Consider the following 27,477-nt stretch of genomic DNA (forward strand, 5'->3'; position numbering starts at 1 on the left):
AGGCTAGGTTTAGCGTGATTCTGGCCGTAAACAAATCTTCTTTATACTTAGTCATATACTCGTTCAAACCCTTAAATGCTGGATATATTAAAACATGTTGAGCTGAAGTTTAAAATGTAGTTTTACAGTTGGATTTGATGCAAGTTAATGACCATTTTTCTTGAAGACACTCAGTAAGTCTTTTTGTTTAATCCAATTTTATGTTCGCAAATTATGTACTTTTTGTTACAACTGGTCTCTTCTTAGGTCTGCCCCTACGATTTGCCATACTGTCTATTGACCGGGTCATTGTGTCTAAAAAACGATTAGAATTTATGCGATAAATAGCTAGTTATTCTTACTAACTTTTATTTCCAATTCAATTAATACTATCATGTCATTCCGGAAAGCAAAGCTGGGCGACATTTGGTGCGGGCACATTTAGCGGCGATCCCATTACAGATCTGGTGCAGTCGTTCTGCGCATGTCACAAAACCATTATCACCGGAGCGCAGGCAAACTACGAAAATTCGTACATGCAAGCACGCATTTAGTGTATATTTGTATAATATACTGATTAAAGGTTAGGGTTAGGATACTAATAATTCGCGGGCATACTTTTTGGCATTAACCCCACGCTAGGGTTACTATGGTTACAAAATGACTCTCGTGCTTTTAATGACAAGTAACGATATCTAATGATTCGTATACTGTTTCAGTAAAATTAAATAAAAATCAATACCTTGATAGTTGCTCTTCGTTCCTTATAGGAACTTCAAAAAGCTTTGAATAGTCTGCATTCGTATTGTTCAAAGTGGAAACTGAAAGTAAATAACTCTTCCCCCTCCACCCCCCCCCCCCCACTCCCCCTCCCCCCAAAAAGTTGTAGTTTTTAGAAAAATGCGGTAGCTGTATGTTACCACGAAATTTAAGCTTTTATTTTTACAATAATCAGCTAGAAATAGTTAATAAATGTTCATATTTAGGTATTGTTTTCACCTCAGGTGGCTCTTTCTGCGAAGCCAAAAAAAAAAGAACCCCCGCTAGCTAGCCGATCAAGCGCAAAAATACTTTTTAAACTAAGAAAATATAATAATTTATTAATATTAGTGTTTCCCATTCTCTAGAACTATTTGATAAACTGATTTCACCAATTTTGAACTATGGGAGCGAAACGTAGGGATTCTGTCAGGCTAATCAAATAGAGCGAGTTCATTTACAATTTTGTAAGATTCTTTTGGGGGTTGAAACTACTACACAGAACGGCGAGAAATTTGGAAGGTTGAAATTTCAATCATTACGATTATTTAAAATAATAAAATATTGGCTAAAAGTTGTAAACACACCTGAAAGAAAATATGTTTCAATGATATACAAACTAATGTTAAGAGATCTTGATCCAAATGAGACAAGTTGGGCTTAACTGGTTAGAGATACGCTTTCAATTACATGTGTATGGGCTTTTACGAAGTGTGGCTCGCACAAAATGTTGGTGATGTAACTATCTTTTTATCAATTTTAAACAAAGAATAAAAGTCATACAGTTACAAGAGTGGATTAACAGGATCTGAGAATCAGGCAGAACATTATTTTATAGATCTTTTTCAACTTTTAATTATCAAATATCCCTATATCAATTAAATATTAAGAAATATAGGATTGCATTTGCTGGATGTAGGGTTTTATCCCATTGGCTTAAAGTAGAAACGGGAAGGTGGAATAATTCACCATTTGAAAATAGAATATGTCTGATCTGTAACAAACTAGAAGACGAATACCGTTTTTTACTAGAATGTGTTTTGTGTAATGATTTAAGAAAATAATATATTAGGCCAAGCACCGAGCATGCACAAAGCAATCGAATTGTTAACATCCGAAAAGAAGTGTAGCTACTTTCACATATAGTGCCTTTGAAAACAGAAAACCTTACATGTAATTATTTAATCCACAGTGAGTAACTATAAATACACAGACAGTATTTAAATTTTATATGTTTTCTCTGGAATTAAAGTACATAGTCTCTTGCCACAACTTTGCAATTGTTAGGGAAACTTTATTATTTGTCACTGCGTGTACTTCAACTCTTTAAGCATATTTGAGACATTGCCAATGCTTTTCAGAATGTGCATTAATTGTCAAGTTTTGATCATGTTTCATGTTGACCTACATCAAATATATAATGTGATGACTGAATTGAATAAACTAAAAACTTATAGCATATTTCTCAATTCAAAATAAATTTTATTACGAAAAAACAACAACAGCAACAACAAAACAACAACAACTTGATTGACGTGCTTGATTTACTTTTAAAAAAACTACGCTTAAATTAACCATGTTTTCATTTCAGCACTTTAAAGGATAAGCAGGTGTTCCTGTTTGTAGACGAATACCTCGACCACAGATGCGGAATTTAGTTTGATATCAAAAAGACTTTTACTGTATTCGCAAATTTACCGGATTCACTTATTTACTACTGAGAAGTTCACCTACCAAGATGAAGTTTGATGAAATTCTGGAGAAACTTGGACAGTTTGGAATATATCAGAAAAGGGTTTTCAGCTTTTTGGCTTTTCCCGTAGTGAGCATTGGTAGCTTCTGTTTTATGGTGATTGTAGTTCTCTACACTCCGGATCACAGGTAATTTTCTGCGTCTTTAGTTTTGTTAGGCAGTTACACATCTTTACTACTTCTATGTGTTGGTTTTTCTCATTGATATTTGGTGCAATCATGTCTTTCTTTATGTGCATAATGTTAATATTTTACGACATGGAAATCTTGTCAGATATTTTATAATTGGGTCGTATTTTCGCCATGTTGGTATCTATTAAGAGTGTCCTTCTCAATTTGAAAGCATTACAGCCTCTTCGCCTCTGCAATGAAAATTTTATTCTCAGTAAAATGTTCACTGTATTTTCCTCGGTCTAAAATATTTAAGCATACATCGCATGTCAAACTTACTGGAAACGAATCACTCACACCCTCTAAAATATAAATTAGTCCCCATGTAAAATATGAATCAATCCAGCTCTAAAACGTATATCGATCCCCTCTCAAAACCATATTTTTTCATCGCTCATTATTCTTAAATATACGTGTACAACATTTTATTGTTTTCGTCTTCTTACATGGCTGTAGCGAGAAACTAAAGTTTACCGAGGCAAATGCGCGCTTGTTCGTGGTGTAAATTTGAATGGTAAAGGCAAAGCGCCGACAGGGATTAGTTTGGAAGGTTGTGTCCCACCCTCCTCCATTAGAGGGTTTGTGGGGGCCCCCAGGAAAAAAGGATAAATGATATGAAAAACACACTTTGGTGCGCTGTTTTTGTATAAAAGAGAAAAATTACCCTTTCACTCCGCGATCTGCCCCGGGTACTAATACCGATTTATGGTTCAAATGTAATGTGTCTCTCTTGCGATGGAGGTCTCGGATGCAACACTAGACTTACTTTTTGGGAGGTGTATGTATAATATTCTTCTTGATGGAGCTCCTGATTTATCTCGTACGAGTAAAATTAAATGTAAAAATGTTCAAAAACTTTTCCCTACAATCGGAGTTCCGTCTATTGTTGCTCTCATGCTGAAAAGGACATTAGTTTTCTATAAACAGTTCTTTTTTCACACAATTACAAAGATTGTAGCAGAGTTTCACACACTTTTGATTTTCAGGTATTTTGCTACTAAAAACTTTTGTACTTTACGAAGTGCTGAAATACTAAGTATTCAATTTCAATTTCAATTAAACAAGAGACACGTTTCAATTTTTATATCCAGATTTAATTTTAACAATTACGTAACTCCTGTACAAAATGCTAATCTTTTCACTTTTCTTTTAACACTGTTTTTGACACAGACTTTAGTACCCCCTTAGATCACGCCATGTACCCGGATAATCCTAACTCTGTTCAGCGACCCTAACTCAGTGCCAACATGGCTGACAGAAAGACGATGTATGTAGTTAATTTCCTTGTCTTTTTTCGTGTTTTTATGCGAGTATGCAAAGTTAGCGTAAAACTTTTGATAGTCATAATATCCTGTATTGATTGCATGTTTTGTGTACTAAATATTTCAATCGAAATGTCACATTATGTGGCTGGAATTCATTACAATGTACTCAAAAAAGTCTTCAAAATGAACATGTTTATGTTTCTAACTGTTTTAAAGTACCAGAAATTGCAGTAAGACCTTACTTATTAAATGTATTAGTTCCATAAATAGCTCTTTGACAATGTTTAACAGTATCAAAGTTTGAAATCGATTTTTATAGCTTGAAAATTGTATTGATTATGAGGTGGGTTTAAATTTGCGGATAATTTCTAACTGGTATAGGAAACAGTGCTGGATAAATACGAACTTAGAATGGATAAACACCTAACCAAACGAAAACTGCTGGTCGTATGTGCTTTTTATGGACTGCTGATGCTCGAAGTTCTTTGATCTACCCACCCCTGCAGGGATGTGGGATTCCTATGTCCAACTTATCCGACTCGTGATTTTTTGCCGGTGCACAAGTGCATTTTTCATTCTGTGTGTTCGCGGACAAGCATACTTTTTTAGGTATAAAGTGAGAAAACATAAAATATCATTTAGACTGTGTGTTGCTTCAAGTGTATGGAGGTGATAAAGATAGTGGGTTCTTTGACTAGGTCTCGCGCACACTGTAACTCGGTGACTATGATAAAATATCAGAAAAGATTTAGATACAAGAAGATTTATTTAACGTCGGAAAAGTATAAACATATAACACTAGCTTAAAGCTATTTTCCGACAAATACATGTAAATAAGCTCAACATAAGTAAAACAGCTGTAATAAAATGCAAATATGTTAAAGCACATTAAAGCAAATAAAGCATCTGGCTCAAAGTAGATAAGAAACAAATCACAAATTATCACATACATGTTACAGCGCATTAAAACAAAATAGCACATGTACTAGCAAATAAAACGAAAAGGTAATCTACCACATACAGATTTAGCACATTTAAAGCAACATAAAAAAATTAGCTGACACTACACAAAAATAAGAAGAGTCACATTTTACAACATGCATTTAAAAAAAAATAAAAGAAGAAACCATATACATGCTAAAGGGAACATAAGAACTACTTAAAGTAGCTGAAGAAAAATATTTGCATCATCAGCATATAGATCTAGCATTCTGTAACTAAAACTAAAAAAAAGGAAAACAAGGGTTACACACAGAGAACTAAAAGGACATTTAAAGACATCAGAAACGTAAACAACTTATAAAAAGTATTATGACAAGTTTGTAAGTAGAATTCCAACTGCTGAGACACTGTCCAAGGAAATATTTGACCCAGTAGTCAGCCAAATTAAAATCAAAAGCACGCAGAGATCGCAAGTATGACTAAAACAAGTCGGAACGTTTTAAAAGTCTTTCTCTGAATTTATCTGGCTTTGCACCATTGCGTGGGCAGTGTTTCGGGCATGACCTCAAAAGATCCCGAACACTGCTTACGCGATTTCAGACTTTTATAAACGTTAAAAGGCAAATATTTCAACAGCTTATATTTTACCACAGTTACTGTGATATGCTTTTCTTTTCATTCATCATCATCATCATCATCATCATCATCATCATCATATCCTGTTTATTTGTCGACTGCTGCGGGTGTGCCAGAAACTAGGGTAGGCAGTAGGTGGCTAGATTGTTTAACACCCAGTCTCTCTGTCATTTGGGTCAAAGCTGTCAAGGTTGTAAGCCTTCAAGTCCCCCTTGACGCATTCCAACCAGGTCTTTCTAGGTATCCCACGTCCTTTGGAGTTTGGTATTGACATACTCAAGATTGAGTTGATGCATGAGGATGCACGAATGACATGGCCATACCACCTCAGGCGTCTGGTGCGAATAGCCTCTGTCACCTCCTGTAACCCCAGCTTTGCATACAGTGCTGCCATGGGTTCGTTGTCCTAAATAAAGAACTCGATCTCCAGTCTATTTGCGCTTTCATGAAGGTTTAATATTACAAATCAGAGCAAGTGAAATTTGACTATGGACAAGTGGATTTTAAGTGTCCGTGGACAAGTGAAAATGTAAGGATACCCACACCCCTGTCCCGTCAGTCCATGCATCACTCCCCCACCCCACCCCACCACACACACACACACACACACACACACACACACACACACACACACACACACACTTTTCTTCCCTATTTACCGTCTGAAAAATATCATATTTAATAATTAATCATAAATCTAATCCCATTTAACAATATAAAAAATATTCCATTAGCACCTCTATAAAAATCTCTTACACTATACGATATACAAGATTTGAAACAAACACAATTCTTCTAAAACAGTGTGTGTGTGCGTGTTTGCGTGCGTGCGTGCGTGCGTACGTGCGTGCGTGTGCGTGTGTGTGTGTGTGTTTGTGTGTGTGTGAGAGAGAGAGAGAGAGAGAGAGAAAGAGGGAGAGAGGGTTGGGGACTACAGAACTTCGAACATCGGTGGTATTAAATAATTTCTTATGTAAATATAATAATTTTGACTTTTATACTGAGGTTTTTTTTAGGGTTTATCCAGATTTTTCCAAACATTGCTATCTGCATAATATTAAAATTATGAAAAAAATATTTGACTGTAGTGGGCATACATATAACATCTTTGAATTAATGACAAAGTTTGAAGACAATACCGCTTATAAAGTAATGTTTACAATAATCAGACCATGTACATGTCAACTCATTCATTTCTATAGAATACTAGTCAGTTAGGTGTTTATCCGTCACACAATTTCGTGTAAGTTAGGTTTTTATCCATTCCTCATGTAAACTGAGTTCGGTTTTTATCAAACCAAAGTTAGGTTTTTATCCTTTTTATCGCTGTCAGTACATTTGAACATGTATTGTGTCAACATGTAGTGGGTTAACAACATAGTGTAAAGGGGGCTATAAAGCAGTATATCTTTGCTTTCAAACAACAAAATAGTTGAGGCATCAAAAGCATAGAAGTATTTTTAAAGATTTTTTGTAAAAGTTTTCATTGAAAAAGTTGCCTTGTTCGTCGTTTTTCCACCTGAATACGCAAAGGTTGATGTATTTAACATGATACATTTTGAAATAAATATACACTTGATCAATGGAGATAGATATAACAACAGAAACATTCCTTTATACATCGTAATTACACAGAAAACAAAGTTGTATCGGCTTTACATCCGCCATGTTGGCACTGAGTTAGGGTCGCTGAACAGAGTTAAGATTATCCGGGTACATGGCGTGTAGATATATACATGGCAAATGGTATCGTGACAAATTAGGAGCTAAAGAATTTAAGTTACTACCAACATCAAACAATGAACGGAGTTAGTACTAGTATAATGTTTATGTCTATCGTTGCTAAAAAAACTGGATAACAGAGAAGATTGCGTTTTAATAAATTGTTTGCGATGTAAAATTAAAATAAAACTTCGTTAGGTTGAAAAGAACATTCAAATACATATCAATTAATGATTACAGCATAAATGAAGTTTCATCAGTTGATCACGATACCACATGTCCACGCGGCATTACCTATCGTCTGCATATGACGATTCAACAGCAGCTTCGCGCTTAATATTCCTCAAAATAAGTGAAAATGAAATACGTATAAACTATAATGAAAATTCATTAAGTTTCAAATTACTTTGCTTTTGGCACAAACAAATTCATCGATTTATTTTGAATCTTAACCAAACTTTGAAATTAGATTGGATTTGTAAAAAAATTGAATTTATATTGTAGGAAATTAAACATAAAGTAGCAAGAAACGTAGGTATTTTCTGGTGGAGCATGTAATCAACATCAACCTCCCGATCCCCAGGTTATAAGTGCTCAAGTACGAAATGACGATGGGAGGGGTGCGAATTTCAATTTAGGATCCATATGTTACACGCATGAAAAATGCAATCCTTGTGAATGTTTGGAAATAGCTATTTGGTTGGTTTTACAGGCCTAGTTCATTACATATATAGGGAAACCAATTCTGAAGCTATCAGCGGGAGGATGCTTTTGTGGGTCAGTTGCATCTCCCCACGGGTAAAGATTCTGGGAATAGAAAGAGAACTTGTGGCTTCTAGTAAAAGTGATTGGCGAGTATGACCTGCGTAGATCTATAATGCACATGTCAAGCACGTAGCTCAGCATACTAACATACGCACAGGCATATCGTCATTTTTCGACAATAAAAATATAAACAAAAGAAATTCAATAAATAAAATTTGAAGGGTGGGGGGATGAGGTGGATTCAAAGAAAATTTTTGCATACATTTAATGTTGAACTGTGATAGATGTATACAGTACATCCTGCCTTAGCGGTCACCTACAGGTATTAATTAAGCAGTCACTTGCCTTACGTAGCAAATCAAGAAACTTTCCAAACTAACTTTTCTATTGTTCGAAATAAAAAGTGCTAAGACATTGTTTTGATATAATTATGAGCAACACCTTCGACCCTCATCCTTGGCTGATACTAAAATATTGGAGCTTATTTGAAACTGAATAGGGAAGATCAAAGTTTAAACTGGTATCTACAATGTTTGCCATAATTTGTTTGAGACAGACATTATGGATATATTTGAAGCTGTAAGACTTAAAGTGTACTACACGAATATACCTTTTCTAGTATGATAAATATATAAATCTTTATTTGTATAAAATACTCGTACAATTTTGAAGCAATGGTAAGTGTAAACGTGTAACAAGAACTTATCATAAGGTTCAACACATCTGACCGAAAGAGTTTTGCTATAGTTTAAATTCTAAATTAGACGGGAAACTTATTCTGCTACTTTTCTTGGAAGAAGACACTGTTTTTTTCCTGCAATCTTTTGCTTTTCCTTACATTTAGGCAAATTAGTATGCGCCTTTTTTCGTGGTTTTAGGGTAAATTTGAATGGTAAAGACAAAGCGCCAACAGGGGTTAGTTTGGAAGGTTGTGTCCCACCCTCCTCCATGGTTATACAGTTTACTAATATATGCGCAAACATTGGCACTAGCCTCATACCCTCGCTGATCTGTCTCATTGCTTCTTTTGATATTATACCCTTTTTATTTTTAGGCTTTGTCACAGTTTCAAAGCCATACGTCAAACAGTTAACACAAAATACGAACTGGTACGAAAAACTTAACCAAGATTTGTAGGTTAAAAGGGGCCATAATTCAGTCAAAATCCCTGACAGAGTTGTGTACTCTTGCCTTAAACTGGATAAGGTTTTGTCAAAATGTGGACTGGTACGGAAAACGTAACCAAGGTGTGACACCGACACCGACGCCGTTGTGAGTAGGATAGCTCTCCTTATACTTCGAATAGTCGAGCTAAAAATGAAGGAAGATTCAGGGAGACATTTTGCACGCATTTGATAACAATATAATCTTTTAAACTGTAATAGAGGTATAGAGTAAATCCTGTCTTAGCGGTCACCTGTATTAAGTAGTTAATCAACAAACTAATTTCAACATGACTTAAGCAGCCATCTGTCTTAAGCAGTCACGCTGAGTAACTCCTAAGATCTCATTCGACTTTGTTTGCTAAAGTGTAAGAACGCAAAATGGAAAGTACTTCAATATTGTTTTGATATATGGGTTACACCTTTGGCCCTCATCCTTAACTCTGATACTACAGTAAGGGAGCTTATTTGAAAATGAATGGGGGAAGATCAAAGTTTGAATTGGTATCTACAATGAATTACTTAATTTGTTTGACACAGATATTATGGATATATTTAAAGCTATGAAAACTAAAAATGCAATACACGTATATACTTTTCAAGTATGATAAATTTACAAATTTTATTCGTATAAAATAGTCGTACAATCTTGAACAATACATTGTATGTAATGTAGCAATGGTAAGTGTAAGCGTGTAATTAGACTCCACATCTCTGACCGAAAGCATTTTGCTATTGTTTGTTTAAATTTTAAATTTGAGTAGAATCTAGTTTAAGTCTATAATTTCCATCGAAGAATTTTGACTGGAAGATTGTTTCCCTACTCTTCGTGGTATAAAAGTACCTAAATGCGTTTCCCATTTCTACAAGACGCTGCCTTCCGGTGTAATGAAGTAATTCGACCCCCATAGAATAATGACCCCCCCGGTCATTATTCTATAGAAAAAGTGACCCCCGGTCATAGTATTATGACCTCCAGATCATAGTACTATGACTCCCCCACGTGAAGTAAACTGAACCTCACGAAGAATATTGACTCCCATAAAAAAACGACCCCGGTCATTTGGTCAAATTTAGTGATAACTCATGTATCTAAGGCCTAATTGCTGCATTTTATGCCCCCACTCGGGGGAGGGGCATATAGATTTGCCCTTGTCCGTCCGTCCTTCCGTTAGACCATTAGCCCCAGATATCATCACTTGACACAGAAATCAGAGCATTTCGCAACGGGAAAAGGGATTCTATTTCTAGACGCTGTATCTTGAAGTATACATTTTTTTCAGGAAAATAACAATTCACAATACGTTCACAAAACACACTAGTGTCAATAATCCCTGCAAACTTCGGTATGAAGTAATTCTTCAGAAGAAAACTGCACAAGAAACTGCTAGCATAGAACTTAGTATTAATAGAAGTTGCAATACTTAGCAGTGGCAGTAAAGTACGGTAGCGGCAACAATAGAAAATAGAAAGTAGTAGTAGTAATAGTAGTAGTAGTAGTAGTAGTAGTAGTAGTAGTGGCAGTGGTAGTGGCAGTTGCAGTAGCAGCAGCAGCAGCAGCAGAGGAATAAGTGACAGCAACAACAGCAGCAGGAGAAGAAGAGGTAGATGTAGTAATAGCAATAGAAGTAGCGGCACCAGTAGTAGTAGTACAATCAAAATGTTAACTATTGGCAATTGAGGGTATTAGAGTTGTAGATATAGTAAAATTGTCCGTTAGGTTTGGTGGGGATCACCTTTTAATAGATATTATCGTCGAAAGTCTTTTTAGGAGCCTATGTTTTACACGGAAAGAGTAACTTTTTTCAATAGAATAATGTCCGGGAATCGATATTGTATGAGAGTTCGAATATAGTAATTTCGGCAGTGAGTATTGTACATGGAAGGAGTCACTTTTTCTATAGAATAATAACCGGGGTCGTTATTCTATGAGCTTCGAAGGGAGTCATCTTTAGGGAGTCAGTATTTTACTTGGAGGGGTCAGTTTTTCTATAGAATAACGACCGGATTCTATAGAGTTTTCAAAGGGAGTCATTTTGTTTTGTAAGGGGTGTCAATATTTTACAGGAAAGTAGTCACATTTTCTATAGAATAATGACCGGGGGGTCGTTATTCTATGGGGGTCGATATACTTCATTACACCGGCAATCTTTTGAATTTTACATCTGAAAAGTTAAACTTCCTTTAAATCATATCATTGACAGTATGAGGCTGCTGTCTGTTTCTATCATTCGAACGGAGTTATCAGGTGCTTTTCATTCCAATTTTATTTAAAAAATTCAATGACACTGCAACTTATGTCCATATTACCAAGTAATGAGATCCAAGCAACAAAAAAGGCATAAAAACTTACTTTACGACATTCACTACACTTCACAAATTTTAAGATACTTTTTTTCACAGTATTGTAGATACTGTTTCATTTAGCGTGTTTAAAGTACGATGCAAGTGTAACTTAATGAGTAACATTTTTTGACTGCAAAACTTAGTATTATATTTGGTAAATCTTTTGAAGATTACTAAAGTTTTTTACTTGCGTGTTTGAATCGTGAAATGATATCAAAATATGTCAGACTGACATCCATTTATTGTTATATTGGTAGAGTCATTTGTTGAAAATCACACACTGTAATAATGAACTTCAGTAAAGAATGTGAGTGGGTAGTAGGGTGGAAGGTAGCCTTCAGTGCTATAAACGGATTTTCAATTTAAATTACAGTCAAACTTGCTTGAGAGATCACGTCTAATATGTAGAAAAATACTGAATAGGTTTTTCTTGTTTTTATATATGATATGGTACAAATAACATTATATCAAATAGTGGATCTGAATTTATTTTATTAGACTTAAAGCATTTTCTGATGTCATACAATATGCATGTATCTTACAAATTCCCTGCATTGAGATAAGATCTTCCCGCAGTAATCAGGTTATAATTGGGGATTAAATATTTATCAGTAGCTTGATAGGTAGGGCTATCTGCAGGAGCGGCTACATGGAAATTAAAAACTCTTAAAACAACATGCTCAGAATGATCAGTTCAAGACTTAAGTATTATATTTGGTCTTAAATGTTATATATAAGCAACAAACACGAATATTTTAATTGCTTTTCATAATTTCAAATTTTAGGTACGATCTCTATAATATGAGACCACTTGCATTATGATATCTGAAATGCGGGCAACAACTGAAGTATGATACTGAAATATCTCACAAACATCACACAGAAAAAATGACCGAGGCAAGTGCCTCGGTTGCCTCAATAGCCGCTACGGCAAATCGATATTAGGGGCGCGTGGCCAGCAGAAAAGATGCAACAAGATATTTGAAAAATCTAGCTAGGCAGGCAAGTGAGTGGGTATCCATATCCTTGCAACGAATGTGGTTGGTTTATAGGGTATAACCCCTCCCTCCTCGAAATAAATATATGAATAAATGAGTATAATAATTATGAATGCATTTTGTGAAATCTGACGAATATCTGAAGCTTAATTATGCTCAACAATGTTCGTTTCTGTTATATTGTTATATATAAATTTCTATACTGCCCATTTAATTTAAGTAACTTAATTAGATGAGATCATTCTTAGTCTTAGTAAGCTGCATGAACACAATTTTTAAGGGAACGATTTGTTTGCTTTTGGAATGTACCATGTAATTTAGTCCCAGTCCGTAACAATAGTTACCTCCCCTTACGGTCCATCCGCAGAGAAATGAAAATGATAATTACGTCACCAATTGGACTACATGCAATCCAGAGAACATTTGTTTCTTCTCCATTTCATCATGAAGAGGGACGGGATCAGATTCTTTCATTCAATACACATCTTAAGTAACTAGCGTCAGCAGACAAAATAAAGAAATCATAAAATAAATACTTTGGGAGAAAACGAAATTTAAAAAACATGAACTAAGTTACATAAAAATGTTATAATTATAGCAGTATCAACAAAATTGCGTTACAATATCTCAATTAATTTTCAAAAGTGGTCTGAAGTGAATTCTAACCCGTGGTAACGTGCGTGGAGCTCAAAGACGTTTCCACTACGCCAACTTGAATAGGGAACAAATCTTGCGTAAACTAACGAAAACACCCGAAAATATTAGCAAAGATTAGAGTGCCAGGTCAATACTTACGGACAATACCAATTACTCATTAATGATTATGTTGTCATGAAATATTTTCATAAAATACTGAATGTTTCAGGATTACTTCATACACTCTAAATAGACATTATGGACTCTTGGTCTTCAACACCTCATACTTACATTGAGAATCTGCATATAACGCTGGAGGTTACTCCACCCCTCCCCCACCTCCAAAACGTGTTTCAAAGCAGTGTGAGGTTTTATATTCATTTTCAGCCGGTGAAAAATCATTTCTGTTTTATACATATATTAAAATACGGTCAAAATATATGTACATGGTCTTCCAATCTGCCTAATGCAGATTATGGCAATATAATCGAGTTCCGGACTTATTCTCCCGATGTGGACTGTTGGGCATTTGTTAATGACCATCGTCCTTGATGACAATCAATCTAGAAAAAGTGGAAACTCCACAGGTCGCTCAGCACGACAAAATCGAAAATATTGCAGGCTCGGTTTGATTGAGCCTGTTCATGGACGGTAGTGGAAATGCATGCTACCGTCCACACCCTTAGCCCCAGGTTGAGCAAAACTCAACATTTACACATGCTACAAGTACAAAAATTAATTTAGAAACATCTGCAGATGTTTTCATACGGCGGTGCACATGGAACCTTCAATGATACACTAGCGTGTAATTCCATAAAAAGCGGCGTATCCCCAAACGAGAAAACAATGAGCGGAACTAAACAAACTGGAATTTAGAAAGGGGATCTGAGGTTATGGAGCCTGCATTTCACAGGAAATGCCAAAAGACAAAATTAAATAGCATTATACAATACCCAAAGCTATGAAAGCGGGAGTATTGGAACCACCCAGGCCGAAATGTTCAAGCTGATAAACTAAACAGTACCCATAACACGTCATAAAAGTCGTGCTGAACGATCTGGGAAGATCGAAATATAACAGCCTTAATTGCATGTACGGGGAGACTTTTAACGGCCGTCACACGGCACAAACAACGCTGCTGTGATAATAAAACAGAAAAAGTGGAAACTCCACAGGTCGATCACCACGACAAAAACGAAAATGTTGCAGGCTCGGTTTGATTGAGCCTGTTCATGGACAGTCTTGGTGAGTCTTTTTGTTTAATCCACAAACAACGTACTTTTTATGACAACTTGTCTCTTCTTAGGTCCGCCCCTACGATTTGCCATATTTCCTATTGACTGGGTCATTGTGTGTAAAAAAAGAATAGAATTTATGCCAGAAATAGCTAACTTATTTCCAATTCAATTAATGCTATCATGTCATTCCGGAAAGCGAAAAGACGACGTTTGACTGGGCGACAATTGGCGGGGAGACGTTTTGAGGGGCGATATTCGGCGGGCGACGTTTGGCAGGGCGCATTTAGCGGGGCAACGTTCGGCGCTATCTCATGACAGATGTGGGTCAGTCGTTCTGTGCATTAGTATCATCGGATAGCACGACAAAAATACGCTCATTTTTGCATGTCCGCATTGATTTAGTGTATATATGTATAATATACTGACTAAAGGTTAGGGTTAGGAATACTATAGTTTCATAAATATACACTGAAGATACTAGTCATTCAAATCGCTTGAATCCGGTATGTAACGGAGTCTGTTATATATCACAGACGGCTCCAGATCTGATTTTAGTCACAGTCCGCTCGGCGGGGCGACATTCAGCGAAGCAGCGTTCGGCGGAGTGGCGTTCGACGGGGCGGCGTTTGGTGTGAGGCGGTGTTCGGCGAGGCGACGTTTGTCGGGGCGCCATAACGACGTTTCTTCTACAAGGGACGAGCATTTCCAGTGATTTAACTAGATGACTCTCGTGCTGTTAAAGACAATTAACGATCTAACGATCCATAAATCGCTAAGTAAAGTTCAATAAAAATCAGATACCTTGATAGGTGCTCTTCGTTCCTTATTGTATATTTCTCGATTTCAAAAAAAGAAAAAAAAAAAAGAAAAAAAAAAAAGAAAAAAAGATTTACGCGCTTGATTTACTTGTAAAAGCTACACTTAAAATGAGCAATGATTTAATTTCAGCACTTTATATGATAAACAAGTGTTCCCGTTTGTAGACGAATACCTCGACCGTAGAGGCGGAATTTAGTTTGATTTACTGTATTCGAAATATTACCGGGTTCACTTATTTTACTTTTGAGAAATGCATCTACCAAGATGAAGTTTGACAGAGGAGAAAGTTGGACAGTTTGGAATACTAGTATATCAGAAAAGAGTATTCAGTTTTTTGGCTTTTCCTGCAATGAGCATCGATAGCTTTTCTGCGTCCTTACTTTTGTTAAGCAGTTACACAACTTCACTGCTTTTATGTCTTGATTTTTCTTATGTCTATTTGGTGCAATCATGTCTTTCTTTGTGTGCATAATGTTACTTTTTTAGGACGTGGAAATATTGTCAGATATTTTATTTTTGGGTCGTATTTTCGCCATGTTAAGAGTGTCCATCTTAATTTGAAAGCATTACAGCCTCAGTAAAAATGTTCGCTGTATTTTCCTCGGTCTAAAAAAATTAAACAAATCGCATGTCAAACTTACTGGGAACGAGTCTCACACTCATCCCCCTCAGAAATGTCAATCAGTCCCCTTGTAAAATATGAATTAATCCCCCAGCTAAAACGTCAGTCAATCCCCCTGCAAAATATGAATCAATCCCCACTCTAAAACGTCAATCAGTCCCCCTGCAAAATATGAATTAATCCCCCCTCTAAAACGTCAATCAGTCACACTGCAAAATATGAATTAATCTCCCCTCTAAAGCGTCAATCAGTCACACTGCAAAATATGAATTAATCTCCCCTCTAAAACGTCAATCAGTCACACTGCAAAATATGAATTAATCCCCCCTCTAAAACGTCAATCAGTCCCCCTGCAAAATATGAATTAATCCCCCCTCTAAAACGTCAATCAGTCACACTGCAAAATATGAATTAATCTCCCCTCTAAAACGTCAATCAGTCACACTGCAAAATATGAATCAATCCCCCAGCTCAAACGTCAGTCAATCCCCCTGCAAAATATGAATCAATCCCCACTCTAAAACGTATATCGATCCCCTCTCAAAACCTAAATCATTTTCCTTGCCAAAAGAATATATTTTTCGTCATTCATTATTCATAACTATACGTATACAACATGTGATTGTTTTCCTATTCTTATATATGTCTTTTAAATACGTTTGTTTCCGGCTTATATATGAGTAATTCGTATCTTCGAACACTAATACATGTACAAACTCATTAATTTTTTCACCTTTTTTTTTTTATCTCGTGTTATATGCAAAACAACAGAAATCTGTGTGGTTTATTTGAATATTGAGGTGGTTGAAAAGGTTCAAGAGGTCAAAATGAAGAAGTATGCCAACTGCTGTAAAATTATATATCTTTAGCGAGGCGCTTATCTTTGTTCTGTTAAAGAAGAAAAATGAATACAAAAAGGAAAATTAACATTTACGTACATTAGTAGTATACTAACGCGCTTCTATAATCCAGTTTCGACTGGATGCATTTGACAATAAAAGGTTTTCACGAAAAGTCCACGGCTTTAAATTTCACAGTTATATGCACGATGAAACTTTACTGATTACTGATCATGAGATAGTGTGCTTCTTTTCAGCTGGAGCGGATTGCTTTGGTTTTTGCTTGACTTGCAAGTATTGAAACGGTGTTCGTGTCTTCATTTATACTATATAAAAAATAAGAATTATATAACTGTGCAAAGTTAAGTTAAATTTCTGTTTCATACAATGTTAATGACCGATGTGTTTGAAAGTATGAAACAGATGATGATATCAGAAATATTTTATAAAGACGAAACTATATTATTAAATGCATCAGTTTAACACGCCCGCCTAGCTCAAAAGGGAGAGCGAATATCTACGGATGGATTTTGGGATCATGTGTTCGATCTCCGGTTGGGGCGTATGTTCGCCGTGACGATTTAAAGACATTGTGTCTGAAAATATTCTTCCTCCACCTCAGATTCATATGGGGAAGTTGGCAGTTCCTTGTGGAGAACAGGTTTGTACAAGCACAGCACAGAATACAGGAATACTGGAAAAGGTTAACTGCCCGCCGTTCCAAAACTGAAATATTTAAAAAAAAAAAAAAAAAAAAAAAAAAAAAAAAAAAACGTTTAGATTTTACAGAAGTCATTTTTGGCAAATGAGTTTAAAAATATATATATAAAAAAAAAAAAATAATAATCAGGACTTTATCACCGAACAATGAGTAATTCTGTTTGAATCGTGTAGTGACTTTGAATAAAACTGTAATGCGCATAAACTATTTTCTTAAGTCAGTTTATGTTTTTGCTGTGTCACTTGTTATTAATTGACAAATTGACACATGTTTGTATGGCTAAAGTGAACTGTGAACTTTTGTTTTCAGATGACATATAATGAAACACTTATTGGATGACTTGTCAATAAGAATACTGACATTGTAAGCCATTCAGTAAGTGCATACTAATAATATTTTCCATACATGTTTTAAAGTTGCGTTACAATTTATAGATGCAAAATACCAGGATTGGACAATGACACATACGAAGTTCAGGGTACATTTCATGAAGAACTGCTCAATGAAACTATTCCACTATCAGATGATCCGACCTTGACCTATGACCAGTGTAATGTTTACGATACCGGAAGCGCAGCATTTGACGGAAACAACCGACCAATAAACGCAAGTCTTTTAAAGTGTACGGAATGGGTGTACGACAAATCAGTTTTCAGCGAAACATTTACCTCAAAGGTAATTTATTACGCTTTATGTAAAGTTTTTCATACCTGTATGTAACCAAACATTGATATTTGATTGGTAAGAGCTCCAAATGGGTCCTACTGTGAGCAAAAAGTTAACTAAAGGCGTTAGACAGCGGATAGAAGGTCAAGGTCAAAGTAGCATTAAAGCTCATTTATGGTTTCCAGATGCCTAAACGTAAGTTTGCTGTTTGTGTTCGTACGACACGACAACATTTTTATTGATACCTAATCACATACCCAGCAAACAGTGTTTTATCGGACCAACATCGGCAAACCGATATTTGTTAATGATATTGGTCCGACATTCAGACGATAAAATACATATCAATCGCTAATCGGAAACAAGGAGCTGGGTTTTAAAAACGAAAAATCATGCCCCATCAGGGTGTATGACCAAAGATGTTGTTTTTTTTGAGATTTTACGTTTAAAGGTGAAGGTCAAATCTATATATAGGTCAGTGTGTAGGTCTTGCCACAAGGGGTTTGAGAGTGAATATGAACTAAAGTGGATCATTTATTTGGGCTTTAGGACCGAAATGTTGTTTATCAAGGATTTAAATTTAAAAGGTGGAGGTCATATGAGGGTCAATGCAGTTTATGTATATGTCAATTTGTAGCTCCTGCTACAAGAGTATGAACTAAATCGGGTCATCAATGTGAGTTGTAGGCAATCTGATTTTAACGGTGGGACGGACAAACGGACAGTTCAATCTCTATTTGCTCGAGGGCGTAAAACAAAATTAGACATAACATGAACATTTCAAAACTGATGCCAGGTCAATATCTAAAACCAGATTTGTGTGATATCAGCTTTATATGTTAAGTCTGCTGGACATTCAGCTTTTATAAGAACATGATAGAGATTTTTTTAAACATCTACAAAGGTTATACTTAACATTATTTTCTGTCCTATTACGATACAGGCGAACTTTGTTTGCGGAGATGCGCTGAAGACCTCCCATATACAGATGTTTTTCTATTTTGGAGTTCTGGTTGGGGACTTTGTTCTTGGAATGTTCGCTGACATGTAAGTGTATGTTGATATGTTTTATGAAAGACATTAGACTCTACAGAACAGACTTACGGATTTTGTTATCCTAAAAATATTCTTCCGTTGTCATTATCTAAACGTAACTGTGAAGTTGTGTCCGTCTGTTCCTAGGTCAACAGTTGCTTTGATGATTCTTATTTATGGATCAAGTTATTTTAAAGCTTGTTCATATATTACTGTTATGTTTGTTTTTCTCCTTGGTAGCCATTTAATACAGCAAAGATGTGTCTGAGAAGGAAAAATGCCGAATTATTTTAACGAAGCCGCGGACCATTTCGACTTTTATATGCTGTATATATAAGTATAAGGATTTAGGAAACCGATAAAGTGACATATCACAAAGCAAAATATGCGTCAGTATAAGTAGAAAATGGAGATATAATGTAAGATTCACACACATCCTCGCACCCTAAATTACACGTGGTTTTCAAAGGTCCAGGAACTGATGTATGAAGAATGTGTCAAAGTTGCGTGATCTTAATTATATTGCTAAAATAGTGAAGTTTATTTTTATTTGTTTTTAAGAATGGGTAGAAAAAAGGCTTTATGTGGAGCACTGACTCTTCTGCTGGTGGCGTCCGCGAGCGTTACGTGGGCTCCAGAATTCTACTCGTTTGCTGTCATTTTTGTTATCGGAGCCTTCGCACATGGGGCCTATGTGTGTATCTACGTTTTTAGTACGTATTTGATAACACGGTGATAATCGTGTACATGTTAATAAATCATTGCTTAAAAGGGATTGAATTGCAAGTTGTAGTCCCTTTGGAAATGAGAATAAATGAGGTTTATAAACTTTCTCTTTACAATAACCGAAATATATTAGAAAACTATTAGAAGATTGTAAAAAATGACCCAACATCAAGTTACGGTGCAATGCCAGTTTGTGATCTTTCGTATACTCCACTAGAGGTCCAACACAGTCGCATTGCAAATACATGTAGAATTCTAGTTTGCGAGAAGCTTTTGCAGTAGACAGTCAAAAATATCGATATGAGGAAAACTATTATAAATCGTTGCCATTTAGTGGTTATGATACTGTTTTTATTTACTTAGTGTTAAAGTTTTTCATGATGGAACTGATTTATTGAAAAACATTTTGTAATGTTTACTATATATAAGATCTCAAAATATTAGATAATTGAAGACCTTGCTTATTTTGAGCGAATGGTTTCCAAATGACGGTAGACTGAGAAATAATTAGATCACCTTGTATATCATTTTATTGGTGAAATTAATATCTTAAAAAACATTTCAGGTATGGAGATTGTTGGTGTAAGAAAACGGGTATGGACCGGCACGTTCGTACAAATATTCTTTGCTGTTGGTGCAATATACTTGGCGACTGTGAGCTACCTCGCCCGGGATTGGATCTGGATCAACGCAGCATGTTCTATACCATGTATATTTTATCTGGCTCTCTGGTGGTATGTAACTTGTCAATTTTGGGAGATATTACCCTATTTAAACACTTCATTATAATTATAGTTTGCCACAAGCAGGGGGTCTTCAAAGGTATTTGAAATCCTTACCCACTGGTCACAGGTTCGTACCTTGTAGAGAGATTAGTTCCGCTGCTTTCGCACTGATTTAATTCTCCTACAAGCGAAGTAAAAATCTAGCGATACTGATCAATACATTTAAAGTAATTGTGAATAGTTCTTAGAATGGTGTGAGCGTAGACCAGAATCAAGTTATAGTTTCTACGTTTCTGCATTCACGTTATTGTAGTATGTGTCCGGTATATAAATGAGACAGAATATTGAAACATTTTTGTTAATACAGGTTTATACCAGAATCGCCCAGATGGCTTATCAGTAAAGGGAGAAGACGCGAATCAGCAGCCATTATTCGTAAAGTAGCAGATACAAACAAAGTCACACTTTCTGAATCAATGTTGGAAGTCAAAGAAGACGATAAAGGGACACATGGGAATCTCTGGCACGTGGTCAAGAGCCCCGTACTCTTGAAGCGAACGCTTATATTGTGCTTAGACTGGTATGTTTATATCAAACAATAACAAACAACAAACATTAACTCAATGTAACTTTCGCATACTATATATCCTGTACTCGGGTAAAGGGAAGGAAAGTACGCTTTCCATAAACCATTTTGTTTTAGCTATTGATCTCCCTCGCACATATCTGTTTTACAGGATGATAGTGAGCATGACCTATTATGGCGTTACCATGAACGCTGGGAACCTCGGCGGAAGTTTCTATCTTAATTTCCTGTTGATGGATGTGGCCGAACTTCCCGGATATCTCGTTGGTATCCTCCTGCTCGACAGAATAGGCCGGCGATGGTGTAACGCCGGAGGTATGCTGGTTTGTGGTGTAGCTTGTATTGCCACAGTGCCAACAGTGTTATTGACGAAAGCAGGTAGTTTTATGTTTTAGTTATCTTACACACATGACCAGTCTTTGCATTCTCCAGATCTTACGCACATGAACATTCTTTGAATTCTCCAGAAAGCATTATAGCAATTTACTTGCGCAGTGGCAGGTTTTTTGGTTCTTTGCATTTATTGTGCTTTTGTTGTCTTCCTTGTGATGAGTACAATAATTTTATGCTAAATGTGATGCATTTAATACTTCAATTATGGCATAAATGCATATTATATCTGGTATCTTATAATAGGGAACATCACGGGCTTAAGTCACACCTATAGATAACGAATGTTTTTCTTGTCATACATCGGGAGAATTCTTAGCGATTTTGCAGATGCCTCAGCAGGAAACTAACAATCGTAAATGTAAATAAAATAAATATTTATCACGTGACCACCGTGACCACTACCAAATGTGTCGGCGTGTCTCTAAATCAAGTAAAAATGAATCATTCTGCTGTTTTAATTGATGTTTAATGGTGTACAAAATATTTTGATAATTCTAATTTCTGTCGTTTTTGTCTTTAATATTTTTTCTTGTTTGCTTTACAGCTACTTATTAGAATTCAGTAACTACACAGTAATATGCAAGAAACAATCAGACTTTAAGACCCACAACAACCTGGTGACGTTTTCTCCCTATGTTTGTCCCTATAATTCTTGAACATCATCCTGCATTGATATGTTTCACAACTTCATCTGCTAACGAATTCAATCGATCCCTTTTCAATGTAGTTTTAAAAACTTAAATTAATAACTTATTCCTCTCTGTAGAAACAAAATGTGGTTTAAATTTAATTCTTGCATAAAACTATTTTTTTTCACTGGATCCGCCCATGTATTAACGGGAGAAAAGTCGTGTGCAAGGCAATTAACGTGTGTTAATACACGATTTTTAGTTTTGAAATGCTTTCCCAGGGACGTATATGTATTTCTCCGCAGATTGACATCTGGTATCTGCGTCTTATTTCTTCCATAATAACCTCCTTTTGAAGCATAAAAGGTGCAACCTAAATCATAGACTGTTTTGCTGTATCAGTTACCAACGCCAAATGCACTGCCCCCAACAATGTTCTTACTCGCTTCTTCCCTTGTTTACTCCCCTTTTAGAACTCAGCGTCGTTTCAGTTTTTGTAGATAACCGTGAATGTTTAAGAATCGCATGTAGCTTGCGAGATTGTTTGTTTATAGGAATCATATTTATGATTTTGGTAAGTATCAGTCGGTATGTTTTTATCGAAGTTCTCGAAGAATTTATATAAAAAGCTTGAAAGCTTGTCATTACGTTCGTACTCCAAATGTATCCATACTCAAAATAACTCGAATGTAAAGTATTATTCTTGCAATTGTGCTCCTGTTTACCGAACTTTTAAGTTATATGAAAAATGATTGGTAATGTCATGTTTATAATAACGAGAGATAAAACAATCATTTAAAAAGCTTCAGGATGTGCTTTTGGTAGACTAAGTGTTGTTTATTTCTGGGCCCTGGATATGGGTATTTAATGTTTACCGTTTCCAAAAACAACAGAATGGTAATTAAAAATGTACCGGAATCGCAAAGTCATCATATATGAATACAATACATTTAGTCGTCTTGTAATTATTTTTTATTCAAGACAATACACGTTTGTTTTGTGTATTAACGTCCGCGATGGAAACGGAGAAGAATACAATTTTTCCCGTGATGGATCTTTAAGAACAATTAACCTCGTGCAAAGCTTTCTTGAAAATACGATTTTAATTAGATTGCACATGTTGTCCGCTGTACTAATGTGAAACGGTAAAATGTCCTGTTTTTCATTAACTGTGTTATATACAGCATAAAGGAAGTTCAATTTATAGCCCCGTCACGAGTTGCCTATTATATTGAAAATTCCATACTGCAAATGAGTTTAATTTAAGTGATTCAAAGCAAAATACCACGAACTTATACGGCACAGCTAATTAGCTAATTAGTTCTTGACAAATCCGTTTTTAAGTTCAGTGAAAACTATAGATGCCAAACAAGGCTTAGTATGAAAGTGCAAATTATTCTACACAAAATTTTTGAAAAATGTTAAAGCTTGTGCTCTGGTTCTATTTGATTTCTAATAATATCAAAGTGACTCGCCATTTTGTGAGCCTCAGATCCACACGTTCAGGAGTGCCGAAAGCAATAACAAACATAACTTTAAAGTCTTACTTTTATAACTCCAGGTAACTACAGTTTTTATGATTATACTATTTTTCAAGATTTGCAGTGGTTGACGATAACTCTCGCGTTTATAGGAAAGGCTGGAGCCTCAATGGCGTTCGCCGTTGTGTTCATATTTACTAGTGAATTACTTCCAACTGTAGTAAGGAATGCTGCCATAGGATCATGTTCGTGCGCTGCACGTGTTGGAGCCATGCTTGCCCCTTATATTGCCAAATCCGTAAGTATACCGCCTTTATTGTAATATGCACTCAACTCTTATCAAACATGATATCTTTGGTAACATTCCAATGTGTAGAACAATTACGTACTTAAACAAGCTATTGTCTTGACGATAAATGTGAAAATTTCAAAGAAGTGAGGATATTCATGCTCATATCGGTAGGTCCATCCGTCTGTCCACATCTATTTCTCGGTTGACACTTTGGTTTTCGATCAATGATTAAAGACCGATTTGACTAAGATTAGTCAACTGCGTAGAACGATTGCCTGTGGTCAACTGATGATCCCCATTGCTTTTGGAGCCAATTGGTTATTGTTTAAGATCTAGATGACCTTGACTCTGGAAACTGTTTCCAGTCAGTAACTGAAGAATGCTAGAGCTTACTGTAGTTAAACCTCAAATGGTTTTTGTGATTGGTCACCCTATCAACCCTTCTGCTTTTGGGTCAGTAAGTCAAAGTCAAGATCACAGAAACGGCATAACTGAAAAATGTTTTTTTATCAAGATCTACAGAATTCTTACCTTAGTCAGATTTTATAGAAAAAATCATAGGATAATGTCCTATTTTCAGTCAAGGACTACAGTTGTTTCAGTTACCTCATACATACCATCATGGGTGCGTTTCTATCATAAGATAATAGAACTTAATCTAGTGTAAATCTCATATGCAGTTCCGTTTGTAGGACCTTGGAGTTATGCCTGTTGTTACCACAGCCGGTTGTTGATGCAGTTTATTTTAATCATTATTACTTGAGTACCATATTCGCACCATTTGCATGTATCTATACACGTTCAAAGGTGTTTTGCAGTTACCAACGGTTGTAAGAATTATATACTGGTATTGTATTCATATTGTCTTGACACAGGGTGAGTTGATAGGTGGCGAGTTTGGTCAAGTAGAACCTTTAGTAGTGTTTGGAGGTCTATCAGTACTCTCTGGTCTACTTCTACTTTTGCTGCCAGAAACACTGAACCAGAAACTGCCAGATACCATTCAAGAAGGAGAGGAATTAGGAAGGTACTGCCACACTGGTATAAATCTATCTTCGTATTGTATTGATGTATGTCGGATATGACCAAATGATGGGTAAACAAGTAAAAACAACACATTGGAATTAAGCTTAAAAATGTGGACAGAAATTCTGTTATTTGGCTGTTTTAGCATTCTATAAAATTCGTCTTGAAACTTTAGCCATCTGTACTTACTTGTATTAAAGAATATTCAGAAGACACGGTGTGTCATGAAAATCATGTGCTTTAGGAAATGAATTAAATGGCAATTTATCTCTTACATTTTTAATCCTTTGTGATTTCGTGTTTTTCTCTGAAATAATCGTTTGTCAAATTAAATGAAAATAATCTACATTGTTATAGGAAACCGAATCCACCGTTTGATATGGAACTAGAAGTGCAAGCGCCATTCATTGCAAAGGATAAAGGCAGCAAACCAACATGTAATGGAGAGTAACACAAACGCTTTATGCTTTATGTGTCAACAGCATTACAAATCAACCGCTCTGTTTTTCAGTTGCTCAGTGAATTTTTATTGCAGATGTTTAATTCCTTTCTTGAAAGATTCAATATTTTCATGGACAACTTTGACCCGTATTGGTTAATTAGACATATTGTAATGTGATATCCGTCGCCAAGACGTACGAAAGTATTTCATTCATTATACATTTTTATGCTCCCCGAAGCATATAGTCGCCACCTTGTTCGTCCGTCCGTCTGTCACACTTCTTGTCCGGAGGATTACTCAGAACGTATTCAAAGTACCAAGCTGTAACTTTATAAAATGATATAACTCATTGAAAGGAAGTGCAGTGAAAAGAAACCATAACTCTAGGTGGTCCCAGTTTTGAATTATCTCCCTTTTTTAAAACCATGTTCGGGGTATCACTTGAATACTATGTAAGAGATTGACTTGATACTTCACATATTGATAGAGGTCACTGACAGAGAGTACAATAACAACCATAACTATAGGTGGTCCCATATTTGAATTATCTCTCCTTTTTGTAAAACTTGTACGGGGCATAACTCGAACATTTTCTTCTTGGTAGTGTATATATTCGCTTTAAATTCATATGGTGACCCTAATAAAAGTCGGACAAGAATACTATCATGCTACTTTCAGACATTTATATGTTACATTACACACAACCTCTATCATGCTACTTTCAGACATTTATATGTTACATTACACACAGCCTCTTGTCACATAACTTCATCAAGTATCAAGTCTACTGCTTTATTAAATGGCTAGACGATTGATATTATGGGCAGAAAGTGTCAAGATGGGTAGACGGATAAATGGTAAAAGTGATCAGTTTGTCGCCTCAACGCAAACTTTTGTATGTGTGTTGTTTCCTTTGTGTTCTGTATTGAAAGATATGTATCTTGTTTTTCGAAAATGGACCTAGGTGTAACTAATGTTTTAATATGTCTTTTTAGAGTAGTATTAAATCCTAAATAATTGTATAAAACATAACCTCAGCTAAAGACACTTCATGGAAAGGCAAATAGTTTTCCTTTAATGTAAGACGATATTCTTAGAACATTTACATTTTCACAGCAACAGTCTCTGTTCAAATAACCGACAGGAATGCGAAAGAAGTCTAAGTGTTTCTTGTCTATATGCATTTATACTTCTTTCTCATTCATCCCTCGAAACACATTTTAGTTTTCCCTGTGGTTTATGCCAATGTGGGGTTGTACTGTATGATTAAAGAACACCCTTACTCTTAATTAAGATCCATTTGAATCAATAAAATTGTTGAGATAGTTCTTTATACATATAGTATGAAAATGAGCTTTATCTTTACATCGGGCGTCTATTTATCAAGTTTATACTACTATGTCTTTAATTCTATTTGTACCCCGCGAACAACGAAGTTATAAGGGGGATGTATACTGGTTTTAGGTTGTATGTCTGTCTGTCCGTCCGTCCGTCTGTCTGTAGACACAATCTTGTGCGCACCATATCTCCTCATCCCCTTGACACAACTTAATGAAACTTCACACAGATGATCAGTATCAACAGTAGTTGTGCATGGTGCATGTAAGGTTCTTTCAGATTCTTTTTTTGCAGAGTTACGGGACTTTGTTTTTTTGTTAATATACTATATACATAGAGTCTGCATATGCAATCTTGTGCGCACCTAATCTCATGAACCCTTGCACACAGTTTAATGAAACTTCACACAAGTGATCAGTACCAACCCTAGTTGTGAATTGTGCATGTTAGGTTCTTCCAGAAAACAAAACTGCACAGTTATGGGACTTTGTTTTTTTTTGTTAATATGCTATATACATAGAGTCTGCATATGCAATCATACACAATCTTGTGCGCACCATATCTCCTCATCCCCTTGACACAACTTAATGAAACTTCACACAGATGATCAGTATCAACAGTAGTTGTGCATGGTGCATGTAAGGTTCTTTCAGATTCTTTTTTTTGCAGAGTTACGGGACTTTGTTTTTTTGTTAATATACTATATACATAGAGTCTGCATATGCAATCTTGTGCGCGCCTAATCTCATGAACCCTTGCACTCAA

The 27,477-nt window shown here is 35.8% G+C and overlaps 1 protein-coding gene across 1 annotated transcript; it reads left to right on the plus strand.

Annotated features, from left to right (window-relative positions):
* Positions 1 to 27,477, plus strand: LOC123552479 (organic cation transporter protein-like). The gene is made up of 11 exons (XM_045342166.2): positions 1 to 173; positions 2,330 to 2,619; positions 17,808 to 18,048; positions 18,983 to 19,086; positions 19,636 to 19,787; positions 20,366 to 20,534; positions 20,893 to 21,105; positions 21,263 to 21,489; positions 23,731 to 23,912; positions 24,782 to 24,933; positions 25,290 to 27,477. The coding sequence occupies exons 2-11, from the start codon at positions 2,477 to 2,479 to the stop codon at positions 25,381 to 25,383; spliced, it is 1,677 nt and encodes a 558-aa protein (XP_045198101.2). The 5' UTR covers positions 1 to 173; positions 2,330 to 2,476; the 3' UTR covers positions 25,384 to 27,477.

Source organism: Mercenaria mercenaria, chromosome 4, assembly GCF_021730395.1.
Source record: "Mercenaria mercenaria strain notata chromosome 4, MADL_Memer_1, whole genome shotgun sequence".
Classification (NCBI taxonomy): domain Eukaryota; kingdom Metazoa; phylum Mollusca; class Bivalvia; order Venerida; family Veneridae; genus Mercenaria; species Mercenaria mercenaria.

Excerpts from the sequence above, each read along its gene's own strand:
- LOC123552479 (XM_045342166.2), top strand. The coding sequence starts at position 2,477 with ATGAAGTTTGATGAAATTCTGGAGAAACTTGGACAGTTTGGAATATAT. Across the intron at positions 2,620-17,807 it reads CTCTACACTCCGGATCACAG|ATGCAAAATACCAGGATTGG; the intron begins GTAATTTTCTGC and ends TACAATTTATAG. Across the intron at positions 21,490-23,730 it reads AGTGTTATTGACGAAAGCAG|ATTTGCAGTGGTTGACGATA; the intron begins GTAGTTTTATGT and ends CTATTTTTCAAG.